This window comes from Motacilla alba, chromosome 10 (genome assembly GCF_015832195.1).
Source record: "Motacilla alba alba isolate MOTALB_02 chromosome 10, Motacilla_alba_V1.0_pri, whole genome shotgun sequence".
Lineage (NCBI taxonomy): Eukaryota > Metazoa > Chordata > Aves > Passeriformes > Motacillidae > Motacilla > Motacilla alba.
This window is the reverse complement of record NC_052025.1, coordinates 6,615,594-6,642,047: the sequence shown is the minus strand read 5'-3', so window position 1 is coordinate 6,642,047 and position 26,454 is coordinate 6,615,594. Positions and strand designations below refer to the sequence as shown.

At 39.9% G+C, this 26,454-nt stretch overlaps 1 protein-coding gene across 3 annotated transcripts in view; it reads right to left on the bottom strand.

Moving 5' to 3' along the window:
- MYO1E (myosin IE) overlaps positions 1-26,454 on the bottom strand; it is a 107,437-nt gene that overhangs the window by 17,056 nt on the left and 63,927 nt on the right. For all 3 annotated transcript variants that reach the window (XR_005258141.1, XM_038147150.1, XM_038147149.1), the window contains exons 5-18: positions 20,075-20,162; positions 18,357-18,446; positions 17,435-17,566; positions 16,045-16,179; positions 14,786-14,918; positions 11,190-11,386; positions 10,190-10,270; positions 9,718-9,804; positions 8,378-8,464; positions 7,164-7,331; positions 6,342-6,427; positions 5,693-5,774; positions 4,809-4,915; positions 943-1,041 (exon numbers count right to left, since the gene is read on the bottom strand). Coding sequence is in view for 2 of the 3 variants with exons in the window: in XM_038147150.1 (XP_038003078.1) it covers positions 943-1,041; positions 4,809-4,915; positions 5,693-5,774; positions 6,342-6,427; positions 7,164-7,331; positions 8,378-8,464; positions 9,718-9,804; positions 10,190-10,270; positions 11,190-11,386; positions 14,786-14,918; positions 16,045-16,179; positions 17,435-17,566; positions 18,357-18,446; positions 20,075-20,162 (1,572 nt within the window). In the remaining variant the exon portion in view is untranslated. The remainder of the gene's footprint in view (positions 1-942; positions 1,042-4,808; positions 4,916-5,692; positions 5,775-6,341; positions 6,428-7,163; positions 7,332-8,377; positions 8,465-9,717; positions 9,805-10,189; positions 10,271-11,189; positions 11,387-14,785; positions 14,919-16,044; positions 16,180-17,434; positions 17,567-18,356; positions 18,447-20,074; positions 20,163-26,454) is intronic.

Below are 26,454 nucleotides of genomic sequence, written 5' to 3'. Positions count from 1 at the left end.
TTTAAAATTGTTCCGTGAAAATGAAGTCCATACTTTCAGAGATTTTAGGTCTGGCTGTTACTGCATTATTAGCATATTCATGGTTGTATCATGAAGGATTACTAATGGCATTGTCCTGTGCTATCCGACTAACTATACTCCACTCCTTGCAAAAACTGATTGAGTTTTTGTTTGACACTCTCAAATTCAATGCAACGACTTCCAGCAAAAGCTGATTTATCACAGAAAGCCTGTTGGGGCACTTATTAGCTGCATGTCACCAGTTTCTGAAGAACAGAAGCTGAATGTTGCAGAAATCTTGAAACTGCTCCTATTTAAGAGGATTTCATTAGCTAGTGGAGGTAGTTAATCATGGTAACAGCTGGTCCTAAGACACCGAGAACAGGACTGATCTCCCAGAGCTCTGACTTGCTTTCATTCATTCCGTGAGCAGCTGCAGAGCTCAGAGCTGTGCCCATTCCCAGCTGTCACAACTCCAGTGGAAGGATAACAAGCTGTGTAAGCTGAGGTTACTCTTTACACCGCAGTGGTTGAATGGCAGGTGTGGGCTTCTTTACCTGTCTTCTGTCTGCCGTGAGGAGAGTTGTGAGAGCTGGAGCAGTAATATTTTAGACAAGGGCTTGCAGCTGGACACTCAGATTTCAGGCACTGCATTGGTTCCTTGAACTCTCTGTAACTTTGAGGAACCCTCTCATAGCACTACAAATACTGAGGCCTTAGGGAAGGTTACAGAAAAGATGAAGTACTTTCCCTAACACAAAGCCAGGCTTTAAAGCACTTTGAAACCTCTGTGTAATAGAGATCACTGAGCAAGGCACGTGTGGAGAAATGGCTACGTGGGAAACAGGAAGGTTTCAAAACTGGCAACCTTTTGGCTGTCCCCTCATCATGTAAACAACCCTGCTGCTGTTTACAGCAATTCTTCTAAACAGTGTTACCTACCTCTGCAGAAACTTCTTGAAAACCCGTCTGTAGGCGTAGCCAGCTCTTCTGACTCGAATATTTTCTTTCAGACCCAAGTATTCCACTTGATGTTTTACCCTGGGGACAAAAACAATGCAAGGCTTAAAATCCGTTTAATTTCAGCATACTTGTGGATTGAGGCATTCTTAAGCATCTGAATCATGTTTAACTGTTGATTGCTAAAATTCATGCACAGGTAAATGAATCTAATTTTGCACATTACCCTGCACACTGCATGGAAGGAAAGATATTCCAGGCAGCTAGACCACAGCATTGAAATATATGTAGCAAGTTAACTTTAGCATTTTTTCCTAGTTTAACTTCCCATCTCCCAAAGAATTTGTGTATAAATTTCTTAGGTAATAATAAAATCCATAAAAGGCCAAGTAACTATTACTGATACAATTACACAGCTGGTATCCAAGGGATTGGGAAATTGTTTTGTGTTCTCTTCTGAAGGTTTTTCCTATGCTTTACATAGCTCAAACAGCAACACAGTAACATTTTTTCCTCGTTGTTATGGAGAAAAGACCAAATCTGATGGCTGGAAAAAGCCTTCACGACACAAAGAATCAGAAAGAAGAAAGCCATGTCAGCATACTGATGAAAAGCTAGAATTCCTCCTAATTTTACCAGGCTGCCAAGGAAGGATTGAGAATAGGCCCAAAACTGGCTGAAGCCAGTAATCGATGACTCATCCATGGCACATTTTAAATTACAAACAAAAGCTGAGCTGGTACAGTCCCACAGAAAGTGTTAATGGCTGTGGAGAAACTCTGCTGCTGATGGGAACTGAAGCTTCATTATCCCAACACCAGCAGAGCTGCCTCACACCAAGAACTCCAGCTACACTCTGATCAGGGAAGAAGTATGTGCCCATGAAATGCTAAGCAGAAAAACAGCAAAACAAAAAAGCTTTTGCACTTTTTCCTCCTTCTAGACTCATGATGCATTTAAGATTTTATGTTTCTTCTTACATATATTGCTAGTCTAATGCTTAATGTTTGGTAATTTGATTTGAAGAATTTCAGTTGCTGATTTCCTTTGCATTTTCTTAATTTTCTCATCTAAGTCATATGCTGAAAGAAGCAAGGTCAGTTTTTCACTCTGTTGCTGTTCTTCTTCAGAGCAAAGTAAAAAAGCTTTAGCTTTCAGTCTGAACTATAACAGTTTTTAAGATTTCAGTCCTGCAAGTTTAACAAACAGTATATAAAAGAGCATCTGTTTACATATAATTTTTAAAAGGTGAGCCTGTAATAAGCTAATTAATTTTGTTTTGCTTACTATTTCTCTGATTTTACAGAAGATTTTTCAAATCCTGAAACAATCTCAGTTAACTCGTTATTTCTCTAGCTATTTTGAAAAGTTAAATATAAAATGTACTACCCCCCTTTTTTTTTGTTGAGACCTTTTTTTTTTTCAAATGACTCACAGTATGAAGGGAAAAATCTTTTGAAATCCCTTGCTACAAATGACAAAATCCCTTCAGTTATTTCTTCTTTTTGAAGATCACTTTTGAGAGGTATTTTACTAAATGATGAGTGATATTGCTCTTTTAGCTTAAAATAAAGACTACTACACATTTTAATCTTGCTGTGTTCAAGGAATCAAGTATATTTTGTACCCACTCCAAGAATTCTGGTACAGTATAAATTTGGTGGACAAAAATACATTTTCCTGTTTATAGCTTTCCCTCCTGTTCACATCTGGAATAATGCACTGGAGCAACAGTACTACTCCCATTTTCTTACTGTCTTGCCAGTATCAGTGTCCAGCACCAGAGAATTTGAGACATTTTTCTGGTTTTTTCCTTTCCTTTCTGAGAAAAGACACACTGAAAATCTCCCTTCAGGCAGCAACCTCAAGCAGGTCAGGGTCTGGGAATTCAGCTAATGCAGCAGTTTTCAATACAAGTCAGGGTTGGCTGTGCCAGGACCTGAACAAAAACACATTTCAAGAACACCCCAATTTCTGGACTAACCAAGGTATTATACAAGCTTTAGATATTCCACAAGGCCTATGTTTCAGTGCTAAATATTCTGGAGTTATTCAACAGCAGCAGAAAGGTGGAGTTCCATGGCTTCTGTGAGCATGAAGTAAGAGCAGCTTTGTGAAAGGGTTTTTCCTTTTTCAGTTACATTTTCACGGTCTAGTAAACCTGCTCCTAATAAGCAAATTGCTACTCCCATTACACTGACTAAGGCAGCCTGTGTATGATGCAGCACTGTGTGACCACACAAGAAAATAAAACAAAAAGAAATTTAAAATCCACCAATCAGCAAAGTATTACATAAAATCGATTATGGTTTTTATTTCTCTCCATTATTTTTCACAGTAAATTTGAGAAACAACAATATTAAGCTTAACTGTGAATTGTCACATGCATATAAATTTCTCTTCCCCTGACCTGTCACTAAGTGCCCCAGTGAAGTCCTAGTACAATAGGTGGGCAACCACAGGTTAAAGTGGAAGAATTTTGGGATTTTTAAACAGGGATGAAGGATTACCATTGTAATCAGCACTTCCATTTCTGTCTGAGCTTGACAGTATACAATCCTTTGTATTTCACTTGACAAATACAGCAGCTACTGGTTAACACACCATCCTCACTATAGGGAAACAAGAAGAAATCTTGCCCATTTTTCCTTCTAAAGGGGTTTCCTGAAAGCTGTCCTTTTCTCAGGACTAGGACTGTATTTGTTTCACTGGTTTCCTAGCAACACCTTCCACAATAACAGGTCTGTTTCCCGATATGCAAATGATTGATTTTAAAAGCCCCTCAATTTTTAACTGTAAGTTTTATAAATACTTTTCCCAGAATCACTTAGCCTCCTCCTTTGGTCCCCAGTGTCAGTAGAAAATGAAGTGCTGCACAGTAGGATTTTCAGTAGGGTGGAAAAGCTAAAGAGGGTCTACATTTACTGCCAAGCCCTCACTGAGGCTTTGGAGTGCAGTCCCAATAGCTTCTGTAAGTGCTCTCTGTCTGCATGTGACTGCTCGTCTGCTGGAAAGGCAGGAAGGGAATTCTGCTGGGGTTGTCCAAGAATGCTTTTTATCAGACTTTGCAAGCTGTTTCACCATGATAAAAATAACCACTTGCTTCCTCAGCAATTTTACCATTTTCAGAAGTGCTTGGTGTATAGTAATGAATGCTACCTACATTAGGCCCCCACACAGCTTACACATCCCACTGAGCACCTACCCCAGGGCAAAAAGAGCAGCATCTTTTCCACAGAAGAGGAAGGTGCTACAAGCACCATGTAGGTAAAGATGCCTTCAAACAGATGTGATAAACCAAACAGATCTTTTAGACATCTATTTAATGTCTATATAATCACCTGATATGACATTCCAGTCAATTCTTTTTAAAGAGCTGGCTAATTAAGTGTAAGTAAAACAGGAACCTTCTCTACTGTTGGTTATAGACACTTTTTGGAGGTTTGATACATAAAAGCAGATACAGATCTCCTACTGGCTTTCTAGCTTCTTAATAGAAGCTTATTTTCAAAGCATAAAGCTAAAGTTAGAAGTGATCATAATACATTTGGTGTGCCCATTCTACAGGGAAGATGGAGTCTTCAATGTACTGGCTGTGTTACTCATGCAAATGTTGTTTTTTTGTAACTGGCAGGAGAGAAGCCAAGAGCTGCACACACTAAGAGCTGATTCAGACCAAGTGACCAGCACTTATCTTCAAAGTTTAGAAGAGGTCACGCCAGATTTCAATTCTGATGGTTTAGAGAACGTAGTTCTGTTTGTGGGCTGTACAATTACAAATTATGAATTTTTGTGGCTTCTTTTGACCCTTAGCACTGCTTCTCCTCACACACTCTGCTGCTCCATACCTGCTCTCCTCCCAGTCTCGAGACTTCTTTGTTTCATTGGGTTTGATGCAGCGGATGTAGTGGGGTGTGCACTTCATCAGGGTGCCAACAAGGTCATTGGCTTGTTTCTGTAAAGCAAAGGAAAACAACAGCATCGCAGCTGAACAGGGTAAATCCTGAGGGAATTTACAATTATCAACCACCTGCTGATGACTCCATTGGCTAGATACAGGTGCCTTTGGTCTTTCTCCATCAACCAAAGTGTCTTGGGATAATTTGCACCTCATAATAAACTTATCAGTAATCAGAAGGCACCATTATCTCCAGCTATGTAATACATTTGAACTTCGATACAAAATATGGAGCAAATGCATCAAGTGAACCTGTCAGGGTGAAATGTGAGTAAAGAGGTTGGTAAAACAGTGATTTGCAAGTCATGTGTAATCTAAGTGTGTATCCTACAATCAGTCTCCAAACAGACCCTGGCCATGCAGCACTCGCTGCCTTGTGCAAGGCACTCTGTGGTCAGCAGAGACTGCTGCTGACTGGGTGGGTGTTGGGTCAGGCATTTCTGCACTGTAAAGAGCCAGTTATCTGCAGTTAGCTGTAGGACATGAGAGGCTGAGTGAGGTGGCTCTCTCGCTATGCACAAGCAAGAACCATCAATTGCTCCTTTAGAAAATTCACTGCTACAGGATGCAATATCTAATGAACACAGATGCTGGGCAGAACAACTCTAACAATGCTGAAACGAGGCATCGCTTTGCCATGAAGATATTCCTAATATCTATCTTTTAAAATATCAGGACAGTAAAAAAGAAAATACTTTTTAAAATTCATTTAGCTATTCATACACCAACACACAACCACATATACACACACCAACACTGCAAAAGGAGACATACTTTGATTTTGCTGCCTGCAGTGGTAGGACGGCCCTTCTTGTCCACTTGAAGATTTTCAGGAAACAGAGCCTTTATAAAAGGCCTAGGAAAGAATTTATAAAAGAGGGTTGGCACAGAGGGACGATTCAATGCAGGCATGTCAAGGAATATGCTGTAAAAGTTGATAGTTGAGAAGAATATAAATAGCTATTTCTATTACTCTTGAGTTATATCAAATCTATTTTAAGATTAGTACTTTCCACGAGCCTCATTCCTCACAGAGACCCCTTGCTATTTTAGTGAGCACTGAAAGCCATGACACCAGACATCTAGAAGACTTGAAGAAATGCACACTTCTTAAAAAATAAGCACCAATTAATTAAAATACATCACAAAAAATGTTACTTTGTCAAAACAGTGCCTGTTCTGAGAGGATGCCAGAGCACTGATGGCCTTGCTTGAGGCCAAAACAAAGGCTGCCATTCCAGCATTTGATTCTGACAGTGCAGTGCCTCCCCTGGTCCAACCTGTAGCAATGAAGGTCAGGGTACTGCAGTGCTGCACTGCTACACAAAGGAGGTCAGCAGGTGCAAAGCAGAGAAGTGAGGCCCTCTGTGCCCCTCCGAACCACCACGGCATTCCTAGCTCCAGGCAAGGTTTGCTTACGTACAAATCACTGCTCTGCATGAGTTCAATCAAGTCCATGAAAAGAACATCCCGATTTCTCTCGCAGAATCCATCCATATCATAAGATACCTGGGCCAAGGTGGAAATCGATTGTTTGTGGTAAGTTGAGAACCCAATAATTCAAGAAAATTTAAATTCTGTCCTCATCAGTTGCTGTTCTGTACTTTTTGGTTAGTCTGGTAAAACTTAAATACTACAATGAGCACTAAATTCTAGCATGTATTATTAAAGTTTTTCACAGTAAACAAAAGAGCTTCATCCTTAAATATAAATTCCATTTAAAGTGAAATTTAAAAAAACTTATGGAACTAGTGAATGGAACATGACAAGTGAATTAAATACTGAATTTTACTAAGAAAAGTTTTTGTGTAGTAAAGGTTCACAGTTATTAACTGCAGAAAACAATGAATACTCTGAGAAATAAATCCAAACAAGATAGAACTGCACATTATATTCCCAGTTTTATTGGTATATCATCGCCTAAGCATCACTGTTATATCTGAATTCTTTAAATTTACTGCTACTGCAATAAACAAATGAGATTACAATTAATGAAAGTCGTGGGACACTCATTTATTACATTTAAGTTCTGGTACTGAGAGCAGCAAGGCTCAGACTCCTCTCTCCAGCAAGGGCCATTTGTGAAGGCATTTGTGTCCTAAGCTGCCTGCCCTGTGAAGGGACAGTGTCTCCTGGGAGAATCTGGCTGTGTAAAAGCAAGCCAGCCCTCTGCAGGGCTTCCCCCTTCCTCTCATTACTGTCATAAACACATTGCAGAGAGTTCCGTGAGGATTTTCCACGTTACCTTTCCAGCATAATGATGGATGATGAAGCCCTGGTTCCAGCTGTTGAAATGTTCATGAGTCCCAATCTGCATCTGCAGTTTCTGGAGCAGTGTCTGGTCAGCCCCTTCTCCCACGGCGTGCATTGTGGCACACACATCATCTAAAATGCTCATAATCCCAGGGGGGTTCTAATGTGTTGGGGAACAAGAACAGCAGCTCATGTGAGAGGGAAAAAATTATGATGCCAGCTGTTTCACCCAAACAGAAAACTGTCTTTGCTACAAAAACACTAGAGCACAGTCAGGAAGGATTTCCCTCCAATCAACTGAGACTAACTTTTACACCAATATGCAAATAGACAGTAGGAAATGATGGAGGAAACAGCGATTACTGTTGAAAAAAAACACATTAGCAACAACATCAAAACACTCATCATTTGTTTAAAGTTTCTTTCCTCACTCCACCAAAAAGTAAACCCATGTCTGAGGAAAGTATTTAAATGGACATGCTGTAGTTTGACAGACTTAGAGCTAAATATCTGAGATTGAGAGGGAAATTTTATTCTCTTGCTAGTTATCCTCATACAGAGAGAAAATGGGCAAAATCTGTTGTGTATTTAAGCACAAGCCACTCCAGTCTTTCAAAACTGTTCTGGCCTACATGAGGATAAAGAACTATCTGAGAAACGCCCTACTTCTGACCTAAAGCACAACTCAACATTTGCTGTCCATCCAAAATGGAACACAAAGACTTGAGACTACAGAACAGTCTGTAGAGCAAAACCACAAAATTTCTTTTATCTGCAATACTGTCTCTTCACATGTTTCTGCTTGATTTGCAACAGCACCTTGAAAGAAAGGTGGTGCTGTAGCTTCCCCAAACTGAATTACATCTCCCAGGGACACAAAGAGCATTATCTGATGCACAGTATGTCAGTAAGGTCATGATACATTTCCGTGGATACAATTTTTTTCCCATTATTTTGTCTTTTTAGTCACATGTCAATCATGCTACGGTATAGTTCTCTTTTTGGATGGTATATCTTACATGATGTATCTTAGGGCTCCTATAAGACATCTTATGTAAGATTTATATATAGACTTAGTATGACTCAGTAACTGAACAACAGTATTTGCATTTTCCTGTGAACCTTCTTTACAGAAAAAGCAGTTGCCCAAATATTTAAGAGAAAAAATCTTGTTGTTTTCTCCACCTGTTTGTTCTAAATACTTACCACTTTGTTCTCTATAAGGTCACACACTATTTTGTTGTTGAAATACTCTATTGGTGTCCATCTAATTCCTTCTTGCACATATTCTTCCTGTTAAGTAAAAAGAAACAGATGCAAACATTCTTTTGCACTGTAGATGTAGCACTAGATTTACAACACACTCCACAGACACAAACTCTGCACTACTCATGTTCAGGAAGACTTGCCAAACGTATGACTGGGTGGAGGTGGGAGAAATGACCCTACTGATAGTTAAATCCAGCTCTCTGCTGCCTAAAAGATGAATTGGAATCCTACTCTGTTCTCCCCACACATTCCTTTGTCATTCACAGCCCTTCTGTGGTTACTGACAACAGCAGGAGGATTTCAACTGCATTTATTGTCAAAGCACTTAGCAAATAGTAACAAAATTACTTTTACAGTATCTTGACAATGCACCTAAGTATCCACATCCTGATCTATTTTAAAAATTCAGATTGTGACAGGCGCATGGAGGATCAGATCCCCCAGACAACACATTTAGAAATGCACATGAAATGAAGATGCAGCTTTTTATTTCTGTATGCAATTACTGTATCTAAAAAGACACCTAAAGACTGGGGGAAAATCCATATTAAAATTCGATTAAATTGACCCAGTCAGTTGCACATACAAGGGCTCAGCAGACACTCTGCAGGTCACTTGTGCACTGGTTACTCTCCCACAAAGGCAATTGTGTCTGGGCAGTCCTGAAAACTCTGTCCCAAAGCTGGTGCCAGCCCTGAGCTCACACTGCACACAGGGCTCCTGTCTCAGCTGCATCCTGTCTGCCTCCCCATGCAGAAACAAAAAAAAAAAGTGAGATTTGGCAGCAAGACTGTGAGCAGAGAACTGCAAATACTTCTACAAGTATCTTTGTATTTCTCTGATCTATTTCATTCTTACATATACACAAATATACATATATATATATTCAAAAGACAGAAAAGGTGTGGAGGAAATGAAGGGAAGTATCCCCAGTGAAATGCGTGTCGTGCTCAAGGGAAGCCCAGGGATGGAGCCAGGCTGCAGCTTTCCATCCCTGCCCATGAGTCAGACTGCAGCACGCCTGGGCACAGTCAGATGACTGCAGCACACCGTGGGGTGCACTGGCTTCTGCACCACCCCAGCACACAACAAATGCCTGCAGCTGATGTGCTTTACAGTTTTAGGGGCAGTCAGCAACAAAGGTTGTTTTCTTTCCCTCTGTCTTGCTTAACAAGGTAGATCTACTGTTGCAGATGATGACACCTCAATTTTTCCACCAGCTGAAATAGGCATAGCTCATTATTCCAAAATAATAAAAAAAAAAAAAGTCTGGTTACCTGTTCTGCCTTCAGTGTCAGTTCAATAAAAATCTGCTGCAGTTTTTCATTCACAAAGTTGATGCAGAACTGTTCAAAACCATTTTTCTGTAGAAAAGGAAGCAATATAAAAATTAGTGTCCTGCCTTATATACAGTAATTTTTAGTTCTTAGGCTGGCAATAAGCTTCAAAGAAACACTGTCAGTGGCAGATAGACTGCTGACTTTATAGACATTTTGTGGAATTTCAGATCTTCCTTTTAAGATCAATGACTTCATTTCTTTGAAGTTTCTTCAATACCTCATGTTTATTAAGTGAGACATAACCAGTGAGATCACAATGTCCAGGAAGACAGGTTGGGATTTTTTTTGCTTTTATTCTGGCCGTAGGATCTGGGATTTTTTTTCTGGTTTAAATTTTTTCCCCTCTAAATTACAAAAAAAGTTCTCCTAGGTCAGACCTGCTCAAAGCCCAAGTATTCCATTGACATACCTGAAATATTTCAAAGCCATAAATATCAAGGACACCAATGTTATATTCTTCATGGTCCTTCTCCATAGCCTTATTAATAGACTAATAAAACAGAAACAAAACATAAAACAAAGTGTAGTTCATACAATTAAAACATGTCAATATTCTTAAATACATATAATAACTTTATTTTAAAATAATGTATTTGAATTGAATACAAATATACAGAAAATGTTATTTTGCTTTCATTTTTTAATAAAGTGTTACAAACAGCTAGGAAATGAACAGTATGTTGTCCTGTTTTCCAGGTCAGTGAGCCTTTGGATCTACTATCTACAAAAATCTTTCCTTTTCACTGTAATTAGCTCAGTTAAATAAAAGGAGCCAACAGAAAAAGAACAGCTTTAAGTCTGCTATTTGATGGATTTTGCTGAGGGTACCCTGAATCTCTTCACCTCACTCCGTGCACCCCTCCTGTGCAGCTCAGTGCGGGTACAGCACAGTGGGATGACAGGGCTGTTGTGAGGAGGGGAGCTCTGGGTCACTGCAGTTCCCCCAGGGAGCAGATCCCTGCTGCACCAGGAGCAGCCAGGGCTGCCAGCCTCCAGCCCAGGATCTAACTCTGAACAAGAGAGCATTTTAGCAGGGAGAATGGAATTTGGCCCTGGCTCCACTGCCAAATCCTGCTGCTGAAGGGGCTCTTTGCAGGGAAGTGGGATCAGAGAGTAGGGGAGCACAACCAACCAACTCTGCTCTGCTGAGAAGGAGGAATCAGACTCAGAGAAGCAGGGATGCTGACAGGAGGCAGATCAGGATCCCACATGGGACAGTCACAGCAGGAGCCTGCAAGCACAGCTCGTGCCAGAGGCAGTGCCCTGTGTTTGGTATCCATGGTCACACTCCCACTGCACTGGGCAGGCTTGGGCAAAGCAATGACAGGCAAGAAAAGGCCTGCAAGCAACATCCCTATGCCCTTGAACTTGTTTTGATACTTTACTAGAATCAAGCAAATCCAACTTACATCCACCAAGTAATCAAACACACGGGAATGAAGGGCCTTGGCCAGTGCATCCCTGGTGTAGCAGGCTTGCTCCACATTTAGTGTGACATGAATGGACTCAGATTTGCCTCCCCACTTGCTGTCCATCTGTCTGCTGGTCAGTTTTTCCTTCAGGCGGTCCTGGTTAATTCCCAGGAGAAAAGCAGGGAAAGCTAAAACTGCAAGAAAGATCAGGCTTGCTGGATTACGACTTACAGACTAAACACAGAACAAAGAAAAAATTAACTTTATCTTAAATAACAATAAAACTCATAGAATGTGCAGCTTAAAAAGGAAAAGAGGAGCAATTTATGTCTTCAAAATTTTTCTATGCTCCTCAAGGACATTTTCAACTCTTTACTTACCTGGATTTCAATTAAGATAAACAACCTTGAAATAAAATAGTCAGCTATTTCTGTACCTTCAGTCCTTCAAACATGTAAGCTGCCACAGGACATAGTTTTGAACTGTGTGGTTCAAACAAATCACTCTTGGAGGAGATGGAAATAAAACTGAGAGCTCACACATGAAATAAAATTGACACCATTGAAAATTCTGTGTAAAAACATGAAATGTTTAAAATGTAATAAGAGGTAGGCTGTTTGCTAATATCCTTTCTCTTTCTTCTTGTAAGTTAGGACATGGCAAAAAGCTTTCAATTACCTCGCTTTTTATTTTTTTAATTCCTTATTCTGTAAGTACTTTGCCAATTCTGTTTCCCCTTGTTTAAAAGTAAAGTACAAAAATACATCTGTACCATAAGCAGCCCAGGGTCAGGTATTCTCTCACTCTCAGCACATGGTGCAGATGTTGCTGCAGGTGTAACACACCTTAGGGAGTGGAAAAACAGAAGTGCCTTGAAAGCAAAAGGGAACAGCTCTTGAGGAAAACTCTTGGAGTTGGTATTGCACCTCCACTAAATCACATGATCCTCTAACAGTGTTTCATGTTCCATTGGTTTCAGATCTACTTTACTGGTGTGAGGAGGATGTAAAATAATCACTAAGGTGACAGCCACTTGCACTCTATGCATGCGTCATGTCACAACATGACTTCACTAAATCCTTTAGTACATTATTCCAAAAGTATTTTTAAAATTGGAAATAACCACCAACTTTCTAAAATATTATTTATTACCATCAGCAAACGGATTAAATTTACTCTGGGGTACCAGGAACCACACAAAGTTGAGTCACTGGCAACATCTCTGTTAATTCAGAGAACTCAGGATGAAAAGCACATGAAAAGGTCAATCATCAAATGCTTTACCTTGGGAAAGAATGTAGGCAATTACAGACCACCAGATATGCTCACGTATACTGTTAAAACGCCAGGAAAAATGCTTAACCAATACTACTGGTAAGAATTTATGAAGACAGTCTAATGGCAAGGAGCACCACGAAGAGCTCAGAAACTCTCCCTTCCCACTGCTAATGATTTACTGTAAGGGAAGAGTAGCTGGCCAGCACTTGATACAACTCCACATTCCTAAGATGCCTGATTGTTTTCCCTTGTTAGGGACCATAAAGTTACAGTCTGGAAATTATTATAAAGCAGGATATGCATGTAATTGAAAAAAATGATCCTCAAAGAGTCATCAGTAGCATTCAGTGGAGTAGTTTTAAATGCACTCTGTGAAGGAAAGCTGAAAAGACTGGGCTCATTTCCTGGGCTTCCAGGAAGTGAAAAACAACCCTTTCAATGCAATACAAGTGTACAGAGGGAGACTTTAAATTTTTTTCTCCTTCCAAGAGAGAAGTACTATTATTTGCCATAATTTGTTGCATGAAAGATTTCAAACCAATAAGAACTTTTTTCATCCATTAATATAATAAAAAACTAGAGCAGACAGCAATCACTAGCAGTTTTAAAGACGTATTTGTCTAAAGGTCTGTCAAAAATGGTCTGTAGAGATTTGATTCTGACTCAAGAGTAGAGTTTTGGTGTCCCAAAGAATGGCTTTGCATGTTTTTCTGCAATTGGCTGTATAACAACCAGAATGCTACCAAATTTCTAAACTTTTCATTATTTCAGGCTTACACAAAGCAGGACTGACCAGTGGTGGTGCCTTGTGCTTTATCTCTCGTGGCTATGCAGGCTACGAATGCTTTACTATTTATTTGGTTAGAACAAACAGTAAACTGGGGGAGGACTAACGGAGAAGGGAAATGAGACCAACTTTCATCTTCGTAACGCAGAAATGATGTGCTAGATGTGGCTATTTTTCCCCTGGCTTCTCTAAAATCAGTACATTTATGTGTAAGTCTGATATTCATTCTACTTTTTAATTTCTTCCATGTATTATTCATACATAATTTATGCATTTGTATCCCAGGGAGCAGGAGAAACACGGTGGACAGGGCTCATCACAGAAATACATTCACTTCTAATGATTTATTTTCAATTAGTGTCTTTGCTGTTTGTCATTTTGATGCACTCACTCTGTATCCACCTTGTATGGCTTTCAATTATCTTGATCTGATTGAAAGATTTAACACTGTGATTTAAATTGAAGCACAGTAGCTCATTTGGAACCAAAAGGCATATAAATACAATGCCACAAAATGTTTTTCTTTGGGTTCACTTAACTTCTTAAATTGAGACACTAAGAAGCTTAAAAATTAGTAATTTTTATTTCCCAGTTTCATAAAACAAATAGCAGGAGAATGCTAACACAGCTGAGTGTGAAGCTGACTGCACAAGATAAGTTAGTTATGAATAAAATATCTAAAAGTAAACAAATGCAATTTTCCTAAACATAAGACCCATTCTGAACCAAGAATTAAGAGAACACACAGGTATGTGTAAGGTACTGTTATGTATGTTGTTCTTATCCACTCTGTCCTTAAACTATCCAAGTACCATAAATCCACATTAGATGCAAGGTGTAAATCACAACAAAACCATTTAAAACTCAAAGCCCATTAACATTCCAACACCTTGCTGCTGCGAGCCCAGCTGCTACAGAACAGAGCCCGTGCTGAGGGACACAAGGACAGGGCACTGTGGGAAAGGGAACTGTAAAGAAACAGTTACTCAGTAGCTGGAGCTAACAAAGAGGTAGCAGTTGAGGAATCTGAGACAGGGAACATAACTGTAGAGTGTAAAGCCTGCATTGCAGTTCAGCTCTGAACCTCTGTTTCCAGGACACATGCACACACCTGTATGGATGCCTGGGCACCAGCTACATCCTGAGCCCAGGGACACCCACAGCTGGGAGCTGCTTCCACAGGACAGGAGGCCACACAAACCACATAATAAACAGGGATTTATGAATGCGTGCTGATGCACTGAAAGAAGCAGAGTTCAAGCCCTTCTTACAGTGTCTATTATTTCACACTCAAAGGTTGGAACAGGATTTCTCAAATTCAAAATCACACTCCGTTTAAGCCAGTGGCCTTTTACAAGACAAAAGAGGGGCCCTCAGCACCTGGTTTTGGCAGAGACTCTCAATTGGCAGCCTCACATTCTAAGAATCTATGCTCTGTTTGGATAAGCAGCTCTAAATTGCAGTTCACCTTCTGCCATCTGGGCTGCAGCCCACTGCTGCTCCTGTAACAGCTTCCAGAGGTACTTACACTCCTCGCTCTCCACTCCTGCATAGTTGCCAACTTCTTTGAAGCTGATGTTTCCCAAATGCAATATTCCTGCCACTATCTGCAGTACCAATGCCTGCTCCTCTGCAAAGATCCCAATCACACTCATTGCATGCTGGGGAGAAAAACAAACAAATTTGCATCAGTCGAAAAGACTCTTGTCTTAGAAATCCTTTTAAAATGTTGGTGTTAAAAAGTAGAGTTATTCAAAGCAATTCAGATTCCTAAGGCAATCAAATTTCATTAAAGCTGAAGTTTCAAAGGGTACCAGATGTTCTACTTCAGCATTTCTGTATTTTTTTAAACTAAATACAGAAGCATCTACACGTTTTAGCAGATGCATTAACAAAATAAGTTCCGGAAAAAATAAACATCTGCTTTAAAGAGTCACACTAAAAATAAATAGTTTCATTGCAAACTGGGAAACAATAAACGTAAGAGACAATGATTTTATTCCTTTTACACAGTCAGTTTATCCACCAAGACTGAGAATTGTGAAGCTGTACTGAATGACTCTAAAATGCAGCCCAGTGTCTGGCTTAGGCTGTGAATTTCAGCCACTTACTAGAAAATCCCCAGCACCCCTGGATTTTGGAGTTCCGAGTACATGACAACTTACAGAATGTCTTCTCAACAAACTCTTTTTCTAAAATATCAAATAAGCTCCAATACAACAGTAACAATTATGTTACAGGCCTTTAAATGTGCTACATACATAGATGTGTTAATCCATCTACTTTAAATAGTAAATTCCTAAGAACAGGACACCAGCAGTTGGCAGGTCACACAATGAACTGGCAGCAGCTCTGGATAAAGATCCCTGAACTGTGTTTTCACACTCCCTTTCTCCAGCTTTTCAGCTGCACTGTTTTAAATAAGCATGGAAGGTCAGCCAGCACTGGTAATTCAGCCACAACACAGCACTCTTTTATAATTTTCTTCTAATGCAAGTTCCTTGCTGTGTTTGCATTTTCACATTTTTCATACTACAGATTATCTGTACAAGTTAAATTTCATTAAATTTGCACCCTTCTGAAAAAGAACAAACTGAAAATCACAACATCCTTCAACAAAACCTGTCTTCAGGGTTAACATACCTCCTCCTCAGGGCAAAATACAACTAGAATAAGTTATATCTACATTAATTTCTCATTCCCACATTAGTAGATCAACATCTTTGCTAAAAATGAATGGTGAAATGAACATCCTCTACTATGCAGATCATACAGTAAAGAGCTCACCAGTGTTTCTTGGAAATCTGATTTGTCATTGATGTCATCAACTTTGTAGGACCCAGAGAGACTCAGATAGTAATAGTAGTCCATACTGGTAATGCCAAGGCTGCTTTTTTGTTCTGAGGAGGCCCCTTCAATTAGCTGCAGAATAAAAAACCCCAAATTAGGGATCACCCAACAATCTCCAGCAGAGATGAGCAGGTCAGAATCAGGTGACTGAGCCTGGAATTACTGGGAGACACATGGCTGGTGCTGGGCCAGGAATGTATCCTTCCTACCTTCTGGTAATTGCTCAACCCAAAAGACCAGGCTCTCAATTCCATTCCCACAAATGGTTTAGTTCTAACTTCACAACTAATAAATAGCTAAAAACGTGACTGCCTTGAATGTCTTCCATTATCTTTAACTCATTAACAAAAGGCAAAATGGGTTTTCCATCCAGAATGTGTTCCCTAAATCCTTAGGAGTGGTGTGTTTTCCACACCTGCTGCAAGGCAGCACAATTGTCAGCACATTCAGAAAGCATCACCTGTGGCTCTCTGAGGACAAGCACCCTTCACACTCCTCAGACCTGTGCAAAGGCCATGCAGCCATGCACAGACAGGGCTGCACCAGGGAGGAGCAAACCTCAAAACAGAGCTGTCAAAAACCCCCAGTCTCTAAACCCTTGTGTCAAACAACCTCTCCAGGCCAGAGGAAAAGCAGCAGGACAGGACAAATTGGACATGTACCTCAGAAAAGGAGAACACATGGCTCCTGGAGCAGTTCCAGAACCAACTGAGCTTTCCCTCCTGGCAACAGCATTTCAACTCTAGGTGAAGCTGGCTACAGTCACTTACAAAGCTCTGTCTTGGCCCTAGTTTTGCAGAGCTTGATGAGCAGCACTCCAGCAGGTGAGGACCATGCACATCAAAGACCACTGAAGGCCAGCAAAGTTTTCAAACACAAAAACTGGGGATTCTTGGACAATTCAACAAAGTATTATCATAAATGTCTCAGAAAAATAAACTGAGAATCAAATTTCTCTTTCACAGGAAGTATAGGCAACACAGATATATATAATCTGGCCTCTCTATATACATATAGGCCAGTTTAAATAGAAAGCTGCTGAAAAGTTCTCATTTTCTATTATATTCTGCTAGACTTTTCCATATGGGAGTTCACAATGAGTTTCCAAGCGAGGCTTTGAAATACTGCAATATTCTGTTCTGGAAGGCAGCCAGGCAGGTCTATGGCAGATGGTGTCTCACCATGCTACTGAGCTTCCCAGCAGAGACCAGGTTACCTTTCCAGTGTGCACACAAATCTCACTGCTTTGAGAACAACTATTCAATCAAAAGGAGAAACAGGTCCTAGATACTTTACATAACTTAAAAAGAACTTAGACACTTCTGACCTGGTAAAAAATGTGAAAACTCCTCTCTCCAGGATTCCTCATTACAACTCGAGATTTTTCCAGTAGGAAGTTGGAAATTTTCCCTCCATCTGGTTCTCCACCTGGGCTAAACTGTATTTCGAAGTATTTCCCCTGCAAGAAATAATTCAAGCTGTTAAATGCTTAGTAAATGCAAATTCAAAACTGTGCACTTGTACTGTATTCCTAGCAAGGGTACGAGGGCATTTCATCTTTATGGATACCTCAAGGTTCAACCTAAGCTCAGACTCTTGAACAATCATAACTTTTCTGCATTTACACAGGTCAACATTAACACATCCCATGTGAATGCAAATGTAGAGAGGAAATCAGTGGCTTCTCTTCTCTGCTGAGACTCTTGATCAGTATAAAGGAAACCATGAGGCACCCCTAAAGAGCAGGTCAGTTCAACAGATTTACAACCAGCAGCAAACTGTTCTGCCTGGAAGCAAAGCAAAGCCACATTCTCTTGCTTTCAGGGAGACATTAACTGCATTAACACTCATGTTAGCCAAGGAACACACATCAAATTTTTAAAGGCTATGTGTAACTTTTTCAAATGGAACCTCTGGTGTGCAATTTAGTGAGCAGTCACTTCATGAGATTATCTTGACCCTTCTGGAATGACAGACTGCAGGTAATTCCTGCCTACTGCCTGTATAATATTAGTAAAGGCTGCAGCCTTGGTACTTCAAAAACTGTACCCAGTACATTCAGAGAAAGAAATGCAGAAAAAAAAAAACTATACAGAAGCCTCTGACATCTATTGTGGTTTAAAACACACCTTATATCTTATTCAGATTTACCTCACCTGCAGTAAATTTATATTATAGCCCTGAACACTGTCTCTGTAACAGCACACCAGCTGGAAGAGTAAAGTCATCTCAAAGGCAGAGGGACTTACAAATCTGCTGGAGTTGTTGTTCCGTACAGTTTTTGCGTTCCCAAAGGCCTCCAGTAAAGGGTTGGATTGTAGAATAATATCTTTAACATGCTAAAATTTTGGGAAACGAAAGAAATGTGAATTCAGAAATAGACATTTTTAAAGTTCTTACAGATTAAAAAAAAAAAAACCCTCATGACATCTAAATTATATACTAAAAAGGCAAGAAATCCCGCATCTGTAAAAAATTCTCTCAATCAATCACATAAGGAATAGAATCCAACAATTTTTCTTCCAGAGCTTTTAGTTCCTAATTTTGAGGAAAATCTTACAGAATTAAACAAAATGCCTGAGGCTAAAACCTGCTTCTTCTGTGCATTGTTCTGCCAATCAACACAGAGGATGAACTGATCTGTTTTTTCCATCATCTTCATTTTAAACCACGCTTACACATGAGCATTTAATTTTTTGGAGGGGTCTGGAACCACAATCAATAAAGTCAGAGTAGCACGAAATTTAGGAAGCTGCCACAGCTTCAGCAATCTGTTTTGGAATCACTGATAACGCTATCCAGTTGTCTTAGAAAGCAAAGTAATGTGTTACTATTGTCTCTTTATCTGGTCCTGGGAGCTTGAAACATGGAGACGATATCAGCTTTGGAAAAAACCCAATGTAGTCTGGGTTGTGAAAAAAAGATGGAATTTTATTTCAAGAGAAATGCTCGAGGCAACCTACCAACCTCATTAACCCTAACTCTGTCATTTGTAAGAGATTCTTTAAATTTTGTACAAAAGGCTGGGATCTTTGAAACAAAATATTTACTATATAAAGTATATTTATTGCAAAAATCACACAATGAACTCTCTCTCTGGATCATTATCTTGGTTACTGAATTATTCTCTGCAATGGTCCCAGTGCCACTGTTGTGCAAAACTATGCAGAAAGAAGACAATCAACATCAGAGACTGCAATAAAGCAAAAATTACAGCAAGCACTCAACAGGAATGGACTGGTAAAAGCAGCCACTACCTACCAATGCTTGTCAGGGAAGGACTGACACTGTAATGTCAAGGGAATTTTTATGACTATTTCACTCAATTAGCCTTAGCTCATAGGTAGAACAGACATCAACAGTATAGTTATTAACAAAAGCAACTATTTGTTCTTTCAGGCAGCTTTCACACACCCTAATTGTGCCTAGGTAACCTCATAAAACAAGATGTTTTTGCTGTGCCTCTTTGATGTATACACACAAATCAGAAATTTAAAGGAAGCAACAGAAACCCCAAAAAGCCAGGTCAGTTTTCAACAAAATGCCAACACAGGAGGAAAAAACCACACATCTACTGAAAAGATTGATTGTTCTTAATCTGGTTCAGAACAATGAAGTACCTCTTGCCACTTAACTAATAAAAACAAAACAAAACCAAAAACCAAAGACAAAACCCATCCATCCTGCAGATGCAATTCAGCATAAAGGCTACAGCACCTGGAGAGAGCTGAGTCTGGCCCTGTGGCTGTCCCTGCCATGGCTCCCACACAGCATCCTGTAGGTGAGCAAAGCCGCCCAGCCCAGGGCTCTCTGCCTTGGGGCCCAAGTGTTTCTGGCTGCTCATTGTCAAGATACCCAGGTCAAAAGAGCCTCTTATCTGCCAGCGTGTGCCCCAACACCCTTTGTCATCCCACCTCTCAATCTTTCGACTACACTTATGTTTCAGTATTACTGTGAATCAACTCACCTGTACTTTAGGACCACCTCCTGAAATTTTGGAGATATAACTCATGATATATTTAGCAGCTACAGTCTTCCCAGCACCACTTTCCCCACTATAGAAAAAGAAACACAAAAATGTACAGGTTAGTTTTTAAGTAAGTCTACAGTGGGGTAATTTGAACTTCATCTTGTCCAACCAAGGTGAAGTACCTCAGCTGGTAATACAGACTGTGATACAGCGTGGTAGCATGGTACCTGGGTATGTTTGTGAGTACAGAACTCTGAATTCACCATCCTGCATGGACACCAGAACCTCTGTGAGACTCCAAGGCCAGAAAAGTACATACACTGAGAAACATCTACTTAAACCAAGATGCTCAAAAGAGAATCTGTGTGTTAAAGACTCAATTCCCATCTACATTTAGGGGGATTTCAGGTCTTGACACAAAAACTAATTTGAAAATCTGAGCTATGCATGCCATGCCAGATACCTACTTCATTTTAGTAGTTTTTTTGTTTTAGGTGTTCCTGAATAAAATAATGAGGCATTATTAATCACATCCTGAATGACGGAAGAACTACCTTCCTGTTGCTATGCCTCTTGACACAGGGTACAAGAAGTCTTAATATCCCATACTAGCTCTCACAATTCCTTCCTTCCTTCCTTTATAATATTTCACTTCCATGGTGAATGGTGTTTACAACATCAGCAGCTTTGCCTTCTTGCAATCAGTAAGTTTCTCAAGAGGGAAAGAAGACTGGCATGCCAGGCAATCCAACCTCCCTTCACTTCATCCCTTAAAGCTTCTTCCCTTCATTTCAACAAAATTCCTCCAGACTTCGTAGGCCTTGGTGCAAATCAGCTCTGACCTTAATGCATTTTCCATGACCAGGACAACTACACCAAAGCAAAAAGAACAACACATAGATGTTGAGTCAACATCACAAGAAGAGCTAAAACAGTTTTCTCTTTTGTGAAAATCTGTGCTATCTTTAAACTCCTGAATAACTTCAGTGAATGTTGTTGACTCTTCTATCCTGCACCCACTTGTTCCTGGATCTGGATCAAATGCACATCTTTTCCTGCCCAAACTTCAGCTACATCTGCCAAAGAAACATCAGCATGTCCTGTACAGGAAAGGGACTCACCAAGAACGAACAACTCAGACCTCCTTATCGGCATGACTAATAGACACATTTTTCAAGGTTTCATTCTGGAAAAACTCCCCAAACTGCCAAGCTGCAAATGTAATTTTACATCTTTAAAGCTTCCAAACAATACAGAAATACTGAAAGGCTCTTTTAAATTATTTTCCCAGAAATGTTTTCATGCTTTTGTCTCTTGACAACAGTTTTACAGATCAAACTGAAAACTTGAAAGGGTGAAAAAGTACTTACTGAGCATCCATCTGTGGAGCACAGACCATGATTATTATTATTCTTCTGAGTCACCTTTTCCTAACAACCAAGAAAGCCTGTATTATGCATATCTACTACATTCACAGGGACAGGCTTTGATGAATGGCAAACTGCTTTTAAAAGTTCAAATCATGAACAGTTCAATAATTAAAATAACATTTCTTCAAAATCTGCTGGCAGAAGATTTGTTCTTCCTGTTGTAAAACCAGACAAACCAACTCAACCTGAATCATACTCTGAGCTTACAAACTGCAGTTTTCAGATGAGTACAGAGGAAGATCCAGGGCCAAACACTGAATAAATCTGATCAGGTATTATTTATCACACAGTAAAAATATAACATGTTTCTGCAAGATTTTCTTCAATGCATCCACTATCCTTCTCCTTGTTCAAATTAAGCATGGCTTGTATTTCTTACTCCATAGTGTCTGCCACAGAACTGACCTGGAGCAACAAAGCCCTGTTTTATTTTTAGCCTCTGTTTCAATATAAGTGGTCCTTTCTAATAAATTAACTGCCTTCTAAAAGACTGCATTCCAGAGTTTCTTTAGATTTATGCATGTATACACTGTTTTCCAGTTTTAGGTTTTTATTGAAGAAAGACCAGCAAATTGCTCCAATTACACTAGAATAAAACAAGAAGATGCATTATTTATGAACCACAGTAGCTTTATCTGATGGGATGGTATCCTGCGCCCAGTAAAGCTCAGGTATTCAAAGGGAACAGGGAAATTGTGCCATTCCTGCCAAATGGTTCTCATGCAGCTGCTTCACATAAATCTTATTGCTCTGCTGCTATTAACACTATTTTAAGAAGATGTAAGAATAATCTAACTTAGTAATTTGAACTATATAGGAAGTATAGAGGTTTTTAGAGCTTGAAAAAATTCTTAAAATGGCTTAAAGCGGATTTTGTGTGTGACAATTTTCTCAGACTTTTCTTGCTAAAAATAAAACTAGCACATAATCTCAATCACTAACAAAAAATATAATGCTTTGAAAGATATATTGTTTCTTCTAGCACTATTTGCCACTTCAGAAAAATGACATTTTCTTCCACAAAGTCACTTAATACTTAGCTGAAATCAGAATAAGACTACAAACAGAGAAGGAAATGTTTTTTGCTCCTTGCTTCCTTCCTAGAGGAAACAATCAGTAATTAGAGAAGCAAGATCCAATACACAGCATCATCCTTCTCTCTAAAATTAATTTTCTGAGTGACATTTAACATGGTATCCATGGCTGTAGAACAATACAAGTGACGCTTATCTACATCTCCAGGACAATGTAGAAATTTTAATACCAAATATTTATAAAGAACTCTTGGATCTGCCAGTACAGAGCACTGTATATGTAAAATACTCTGATGTGTTTGGATAAGTTTTTTAGTTTACTTACACAGAAAATTTACTTTCTGCAATTATGTCCGAAGAAACCCTCAGTAGCATGATTTCAGTGAAATATTTCTCCCTTCTGAATCAGAGCTTTAACCTTACTTTTCTTACAGTGTTAGACCTATGTTTCTACCACTTCCTCATTAAAATTCAGCCATATTTCCAGTCAGGTTCTCTCCAGAATGATCAGTCATTTGAGTCTTCTGGAAAGCTGAGATATAGAAGCTACCTAGAAATCTCATACTGAATTTTGAACTTATTAGATTTAAGACAGACAAGAGCTGTTCACTAAAAGCAGTTCAGGTGGTAAATGATCTTTTCATTAACTCCTATTTGTAGAATATAAGATGTATTGTCTTTTCAGATATGCAGTCATCATACACTGCTTTCCTGGACTCAAACGTTTCCACACAAATGGCAAATGCAAACTAAAACTACAAACAAGAAAAACTGCTTTAAAGCCACGGCAACATCTCCTGGCAGGGCTCACAGAACCAAAGCGAAAATACAGTCCTCAGCTTTACAGAAAGGTAAAACCTTAACACTCTGAAGAAATGCATTTACTGCTACATGTTAGAAAAATACTAATCGTAACCTTCACTCTCTCAATTAAACAGTGATAGCCCAAAAGGAATTAAAGGCACGAGAGACAATTCTGCATAATTAAAGTCCTGACCGGACAACTCCTTGTTGATAGTCTGGAAGGGCCCTGCCACACAGGGCAGAAATGCCAACAGTCTCTTTTAATTGCCACCAACAAGCTTAGTTCAAGAAAGGTCTAAATTAAATATCATGCCTCAGTAAAACATAAACGGAACGAGAAATAAAGTCCAGTGTAGCCGTGTTACCCCTGAGAGTGAACTTCCTCTGCATTCCTGCCCATGCACACAGAGCCAGGCAAGACCTGGGGCCACTGCTCCCTCTTCCCACCTAAGCACACCCTGCCCCTGGACTCAGCCCAGCCCGGAGGCAGCCCGTGAATCATCTCACTGTTTATTTACTCTGCAGCAGCCATGCAAAGCAGCTCAGCTGGGATTAGACACGTGCACATGTAACTTTCTTAACACATATGCAAATATGCTGGAATTACTCAGCTAATGAAAAAGCCTTCCCCGGCCTTGGAAAGGTTGGTTGGTAACAGTTTTTCTTTTTAAGTTAGCATTATCATATGAAAAGAGATTATTTTGGTTGCCACAAAACCAGCATTTCAGAGAACTGCATTTTCTTTTGGATCTGCTTTCCCAGTTCATTCACTGACTTTTGAAGAGGATGAGTTTTTCTATCAGTGTCTAAATGCATTTGGAATTAATGTCCAGGTAAAAGGTGCTCTGCCTACATGAGGGACCCTCCTTCACCTGCCTGGAAACACAGATCTAGTCTGTGGGATGCATGTCCCCTCCCAGGTTTGGAGGCAGATGCCACAGGTGCCCAAAGCACACGGTGAGAGGGCACAGCAGGTGTGTACCTGCCCCCTTTCCCCACCACCCTTCTGCCGCCATATGCAACAGAAGCCAGACTTAGCCTTTGTGATCTGGCTGTGAACAGGGCCGGTCTACACCTTATTTCCTACCCTCTGTCTTTGCAAGCCTTTCTTTGCAAGAAAATCTGCTTTGACATGGAAAAAACTGGGTACTAGCTGGTTCTGTTCCTTCTGTTCTACCAGGCATTTTCAGTAGAGTCACTCCAAATTCAGACTAGTTATGAAGCAGAGATGCAAGAAGCACCTCACTATAACCGTATTACCATCACTCATCTTCCACAGGACAATTTTTCAAAGAAAAACTATGTTTCGCTGAACACAAAGGTTCATTTGGAACTGCTTATGCTCAGCAGCTTCTGTAGCAAAGACAGAATTGTGTCTCAGTTTTTTGAGAATCACCAGCTCAGGGACAGCTATTATGTGAAACTGAAGGAGTGGTAGCAGCCTCTAAGTTAGGCAGAACATTCATTTCAGTCAAGAGCTGCAGCATCCTGGAAGCTGCCAGTCTGCAGCAGTTTCAGTGCCTTCTAGTCTACACAATAAAACATAAAGCAAGCAAACTCCAAACTTTAAGAAACTTCCTCCCAAAGTCAGCCCTGGTTGTTGGAAATAGTGATGACATTAAACCAGAACATACAAGCTGTATCTAAACAGTTTAAATCAAATGTGGTCCAAAAGATTAAAATATCAACCAAACAATAGGAATTTAGTGAGCAGCTGAGTTACTTGATTTATTAATTATAAAAGAATTTTAAAGTGTCCTAAAAATCAAAAACCATAACAAAAACTACTTTTAAGTCTAGTCAACAGCTTTTACAGTGTTTGTAATATAAATATCAAAGGAAAAATAAATGTGTACGCAGAAGAAAAAAAAGCCTCTGAAATGTCCCTTGCAAACATGATCCTTCTTGTTTCAGTTCTGCACTAGATTTCAATTAACACCAGCAGACTTTGAATAGGCTGTGCACACACTGAGAGAAGTTTCACTCTGCACATACAAAATGCGCATTCCTAAGAGCATTCAAGTACATCACCCAGCGTTCAAGTACAAGAACTCTCACGTAAAATTAAAGCTCTAAGTTTGTATCTCAGATCTGCATCTCAGAACTCTCTCAATGTGACTCTCTGCATGCATTGCACTGTGGGGCATAGCACAGGATCAAAAAACAGGGGTTTTAGTCACAATCCACAACAGCTCAAAGATTCTCACTATAAATTTAGCTTCATGTGAAACATCCCACTCTCTGGGACGTTACTTTATGCAAAAAGCAAAATCCCAGTTTTACCCATTCCTAACAGGTCTCAATTTGACTGCATGTGTCTCATAAACTTCAGCACAGCAATAAGCATCAGCTCTCCAAAGAGAAAGACTGAGCTCAGAGAACAATTCAGCCCCCAGTGAAGGCAGGAGAGGTCTGGGCTTTTTGTCTCCTATACCCCAGGGGCCCAGGAGCAGGGAGGCCTTCCTTGGACCCAGCAAACTGTTACCACCTGCTTGGCCTTCCCAGGTGTAAAACCCCTGCACAGCCCCGGGAGGCCCCACCCTGCTCTGGGGATGGGTAAAGGGCAGCTCCAGGTGCTCTGCATTGCACCCCCCAGCAGCCCTGTCAGAAGGGGCAGAGGGTCCCAGCTGCAGGATCCTGCAGTTCTTGCTCTCCACACATTTTCTGTTATCACACACCACCTATAAAACCCACATGTGAGAACAAAGCATAACTCTGGTCCCAAAATCCACTTTGACTGTCACTTAAATAATGCCTGTCATTAAAAAAGTTTAGTAATAACTCTACAGTGAATTCCATTGCTTAATAATTAAAATAGATTAATAGCAAAGACAAAATTAATTTCCCAGCATCTCTCAGCTTTTGTCTCTGAGTGACTGCAAGTAGAATTCCAAAAGGAACAAAAGACCATGATAAATGCAGTCCACGTGGGATTGCTGGATTTAACAGTATCTGGTTGTACAGCTGTTAATCCAGCCCCCTCAGATAGTCATTCTAGCTGTTGTAATTCTGGTATTGGACAAGAAGCTGGCTGTGTGAGTAAGAGATTTCTTGTGGTTAAGCTGTCATCAGGATTTTACTGGAAAACAAAAAGGAGGGTCAGAAAATA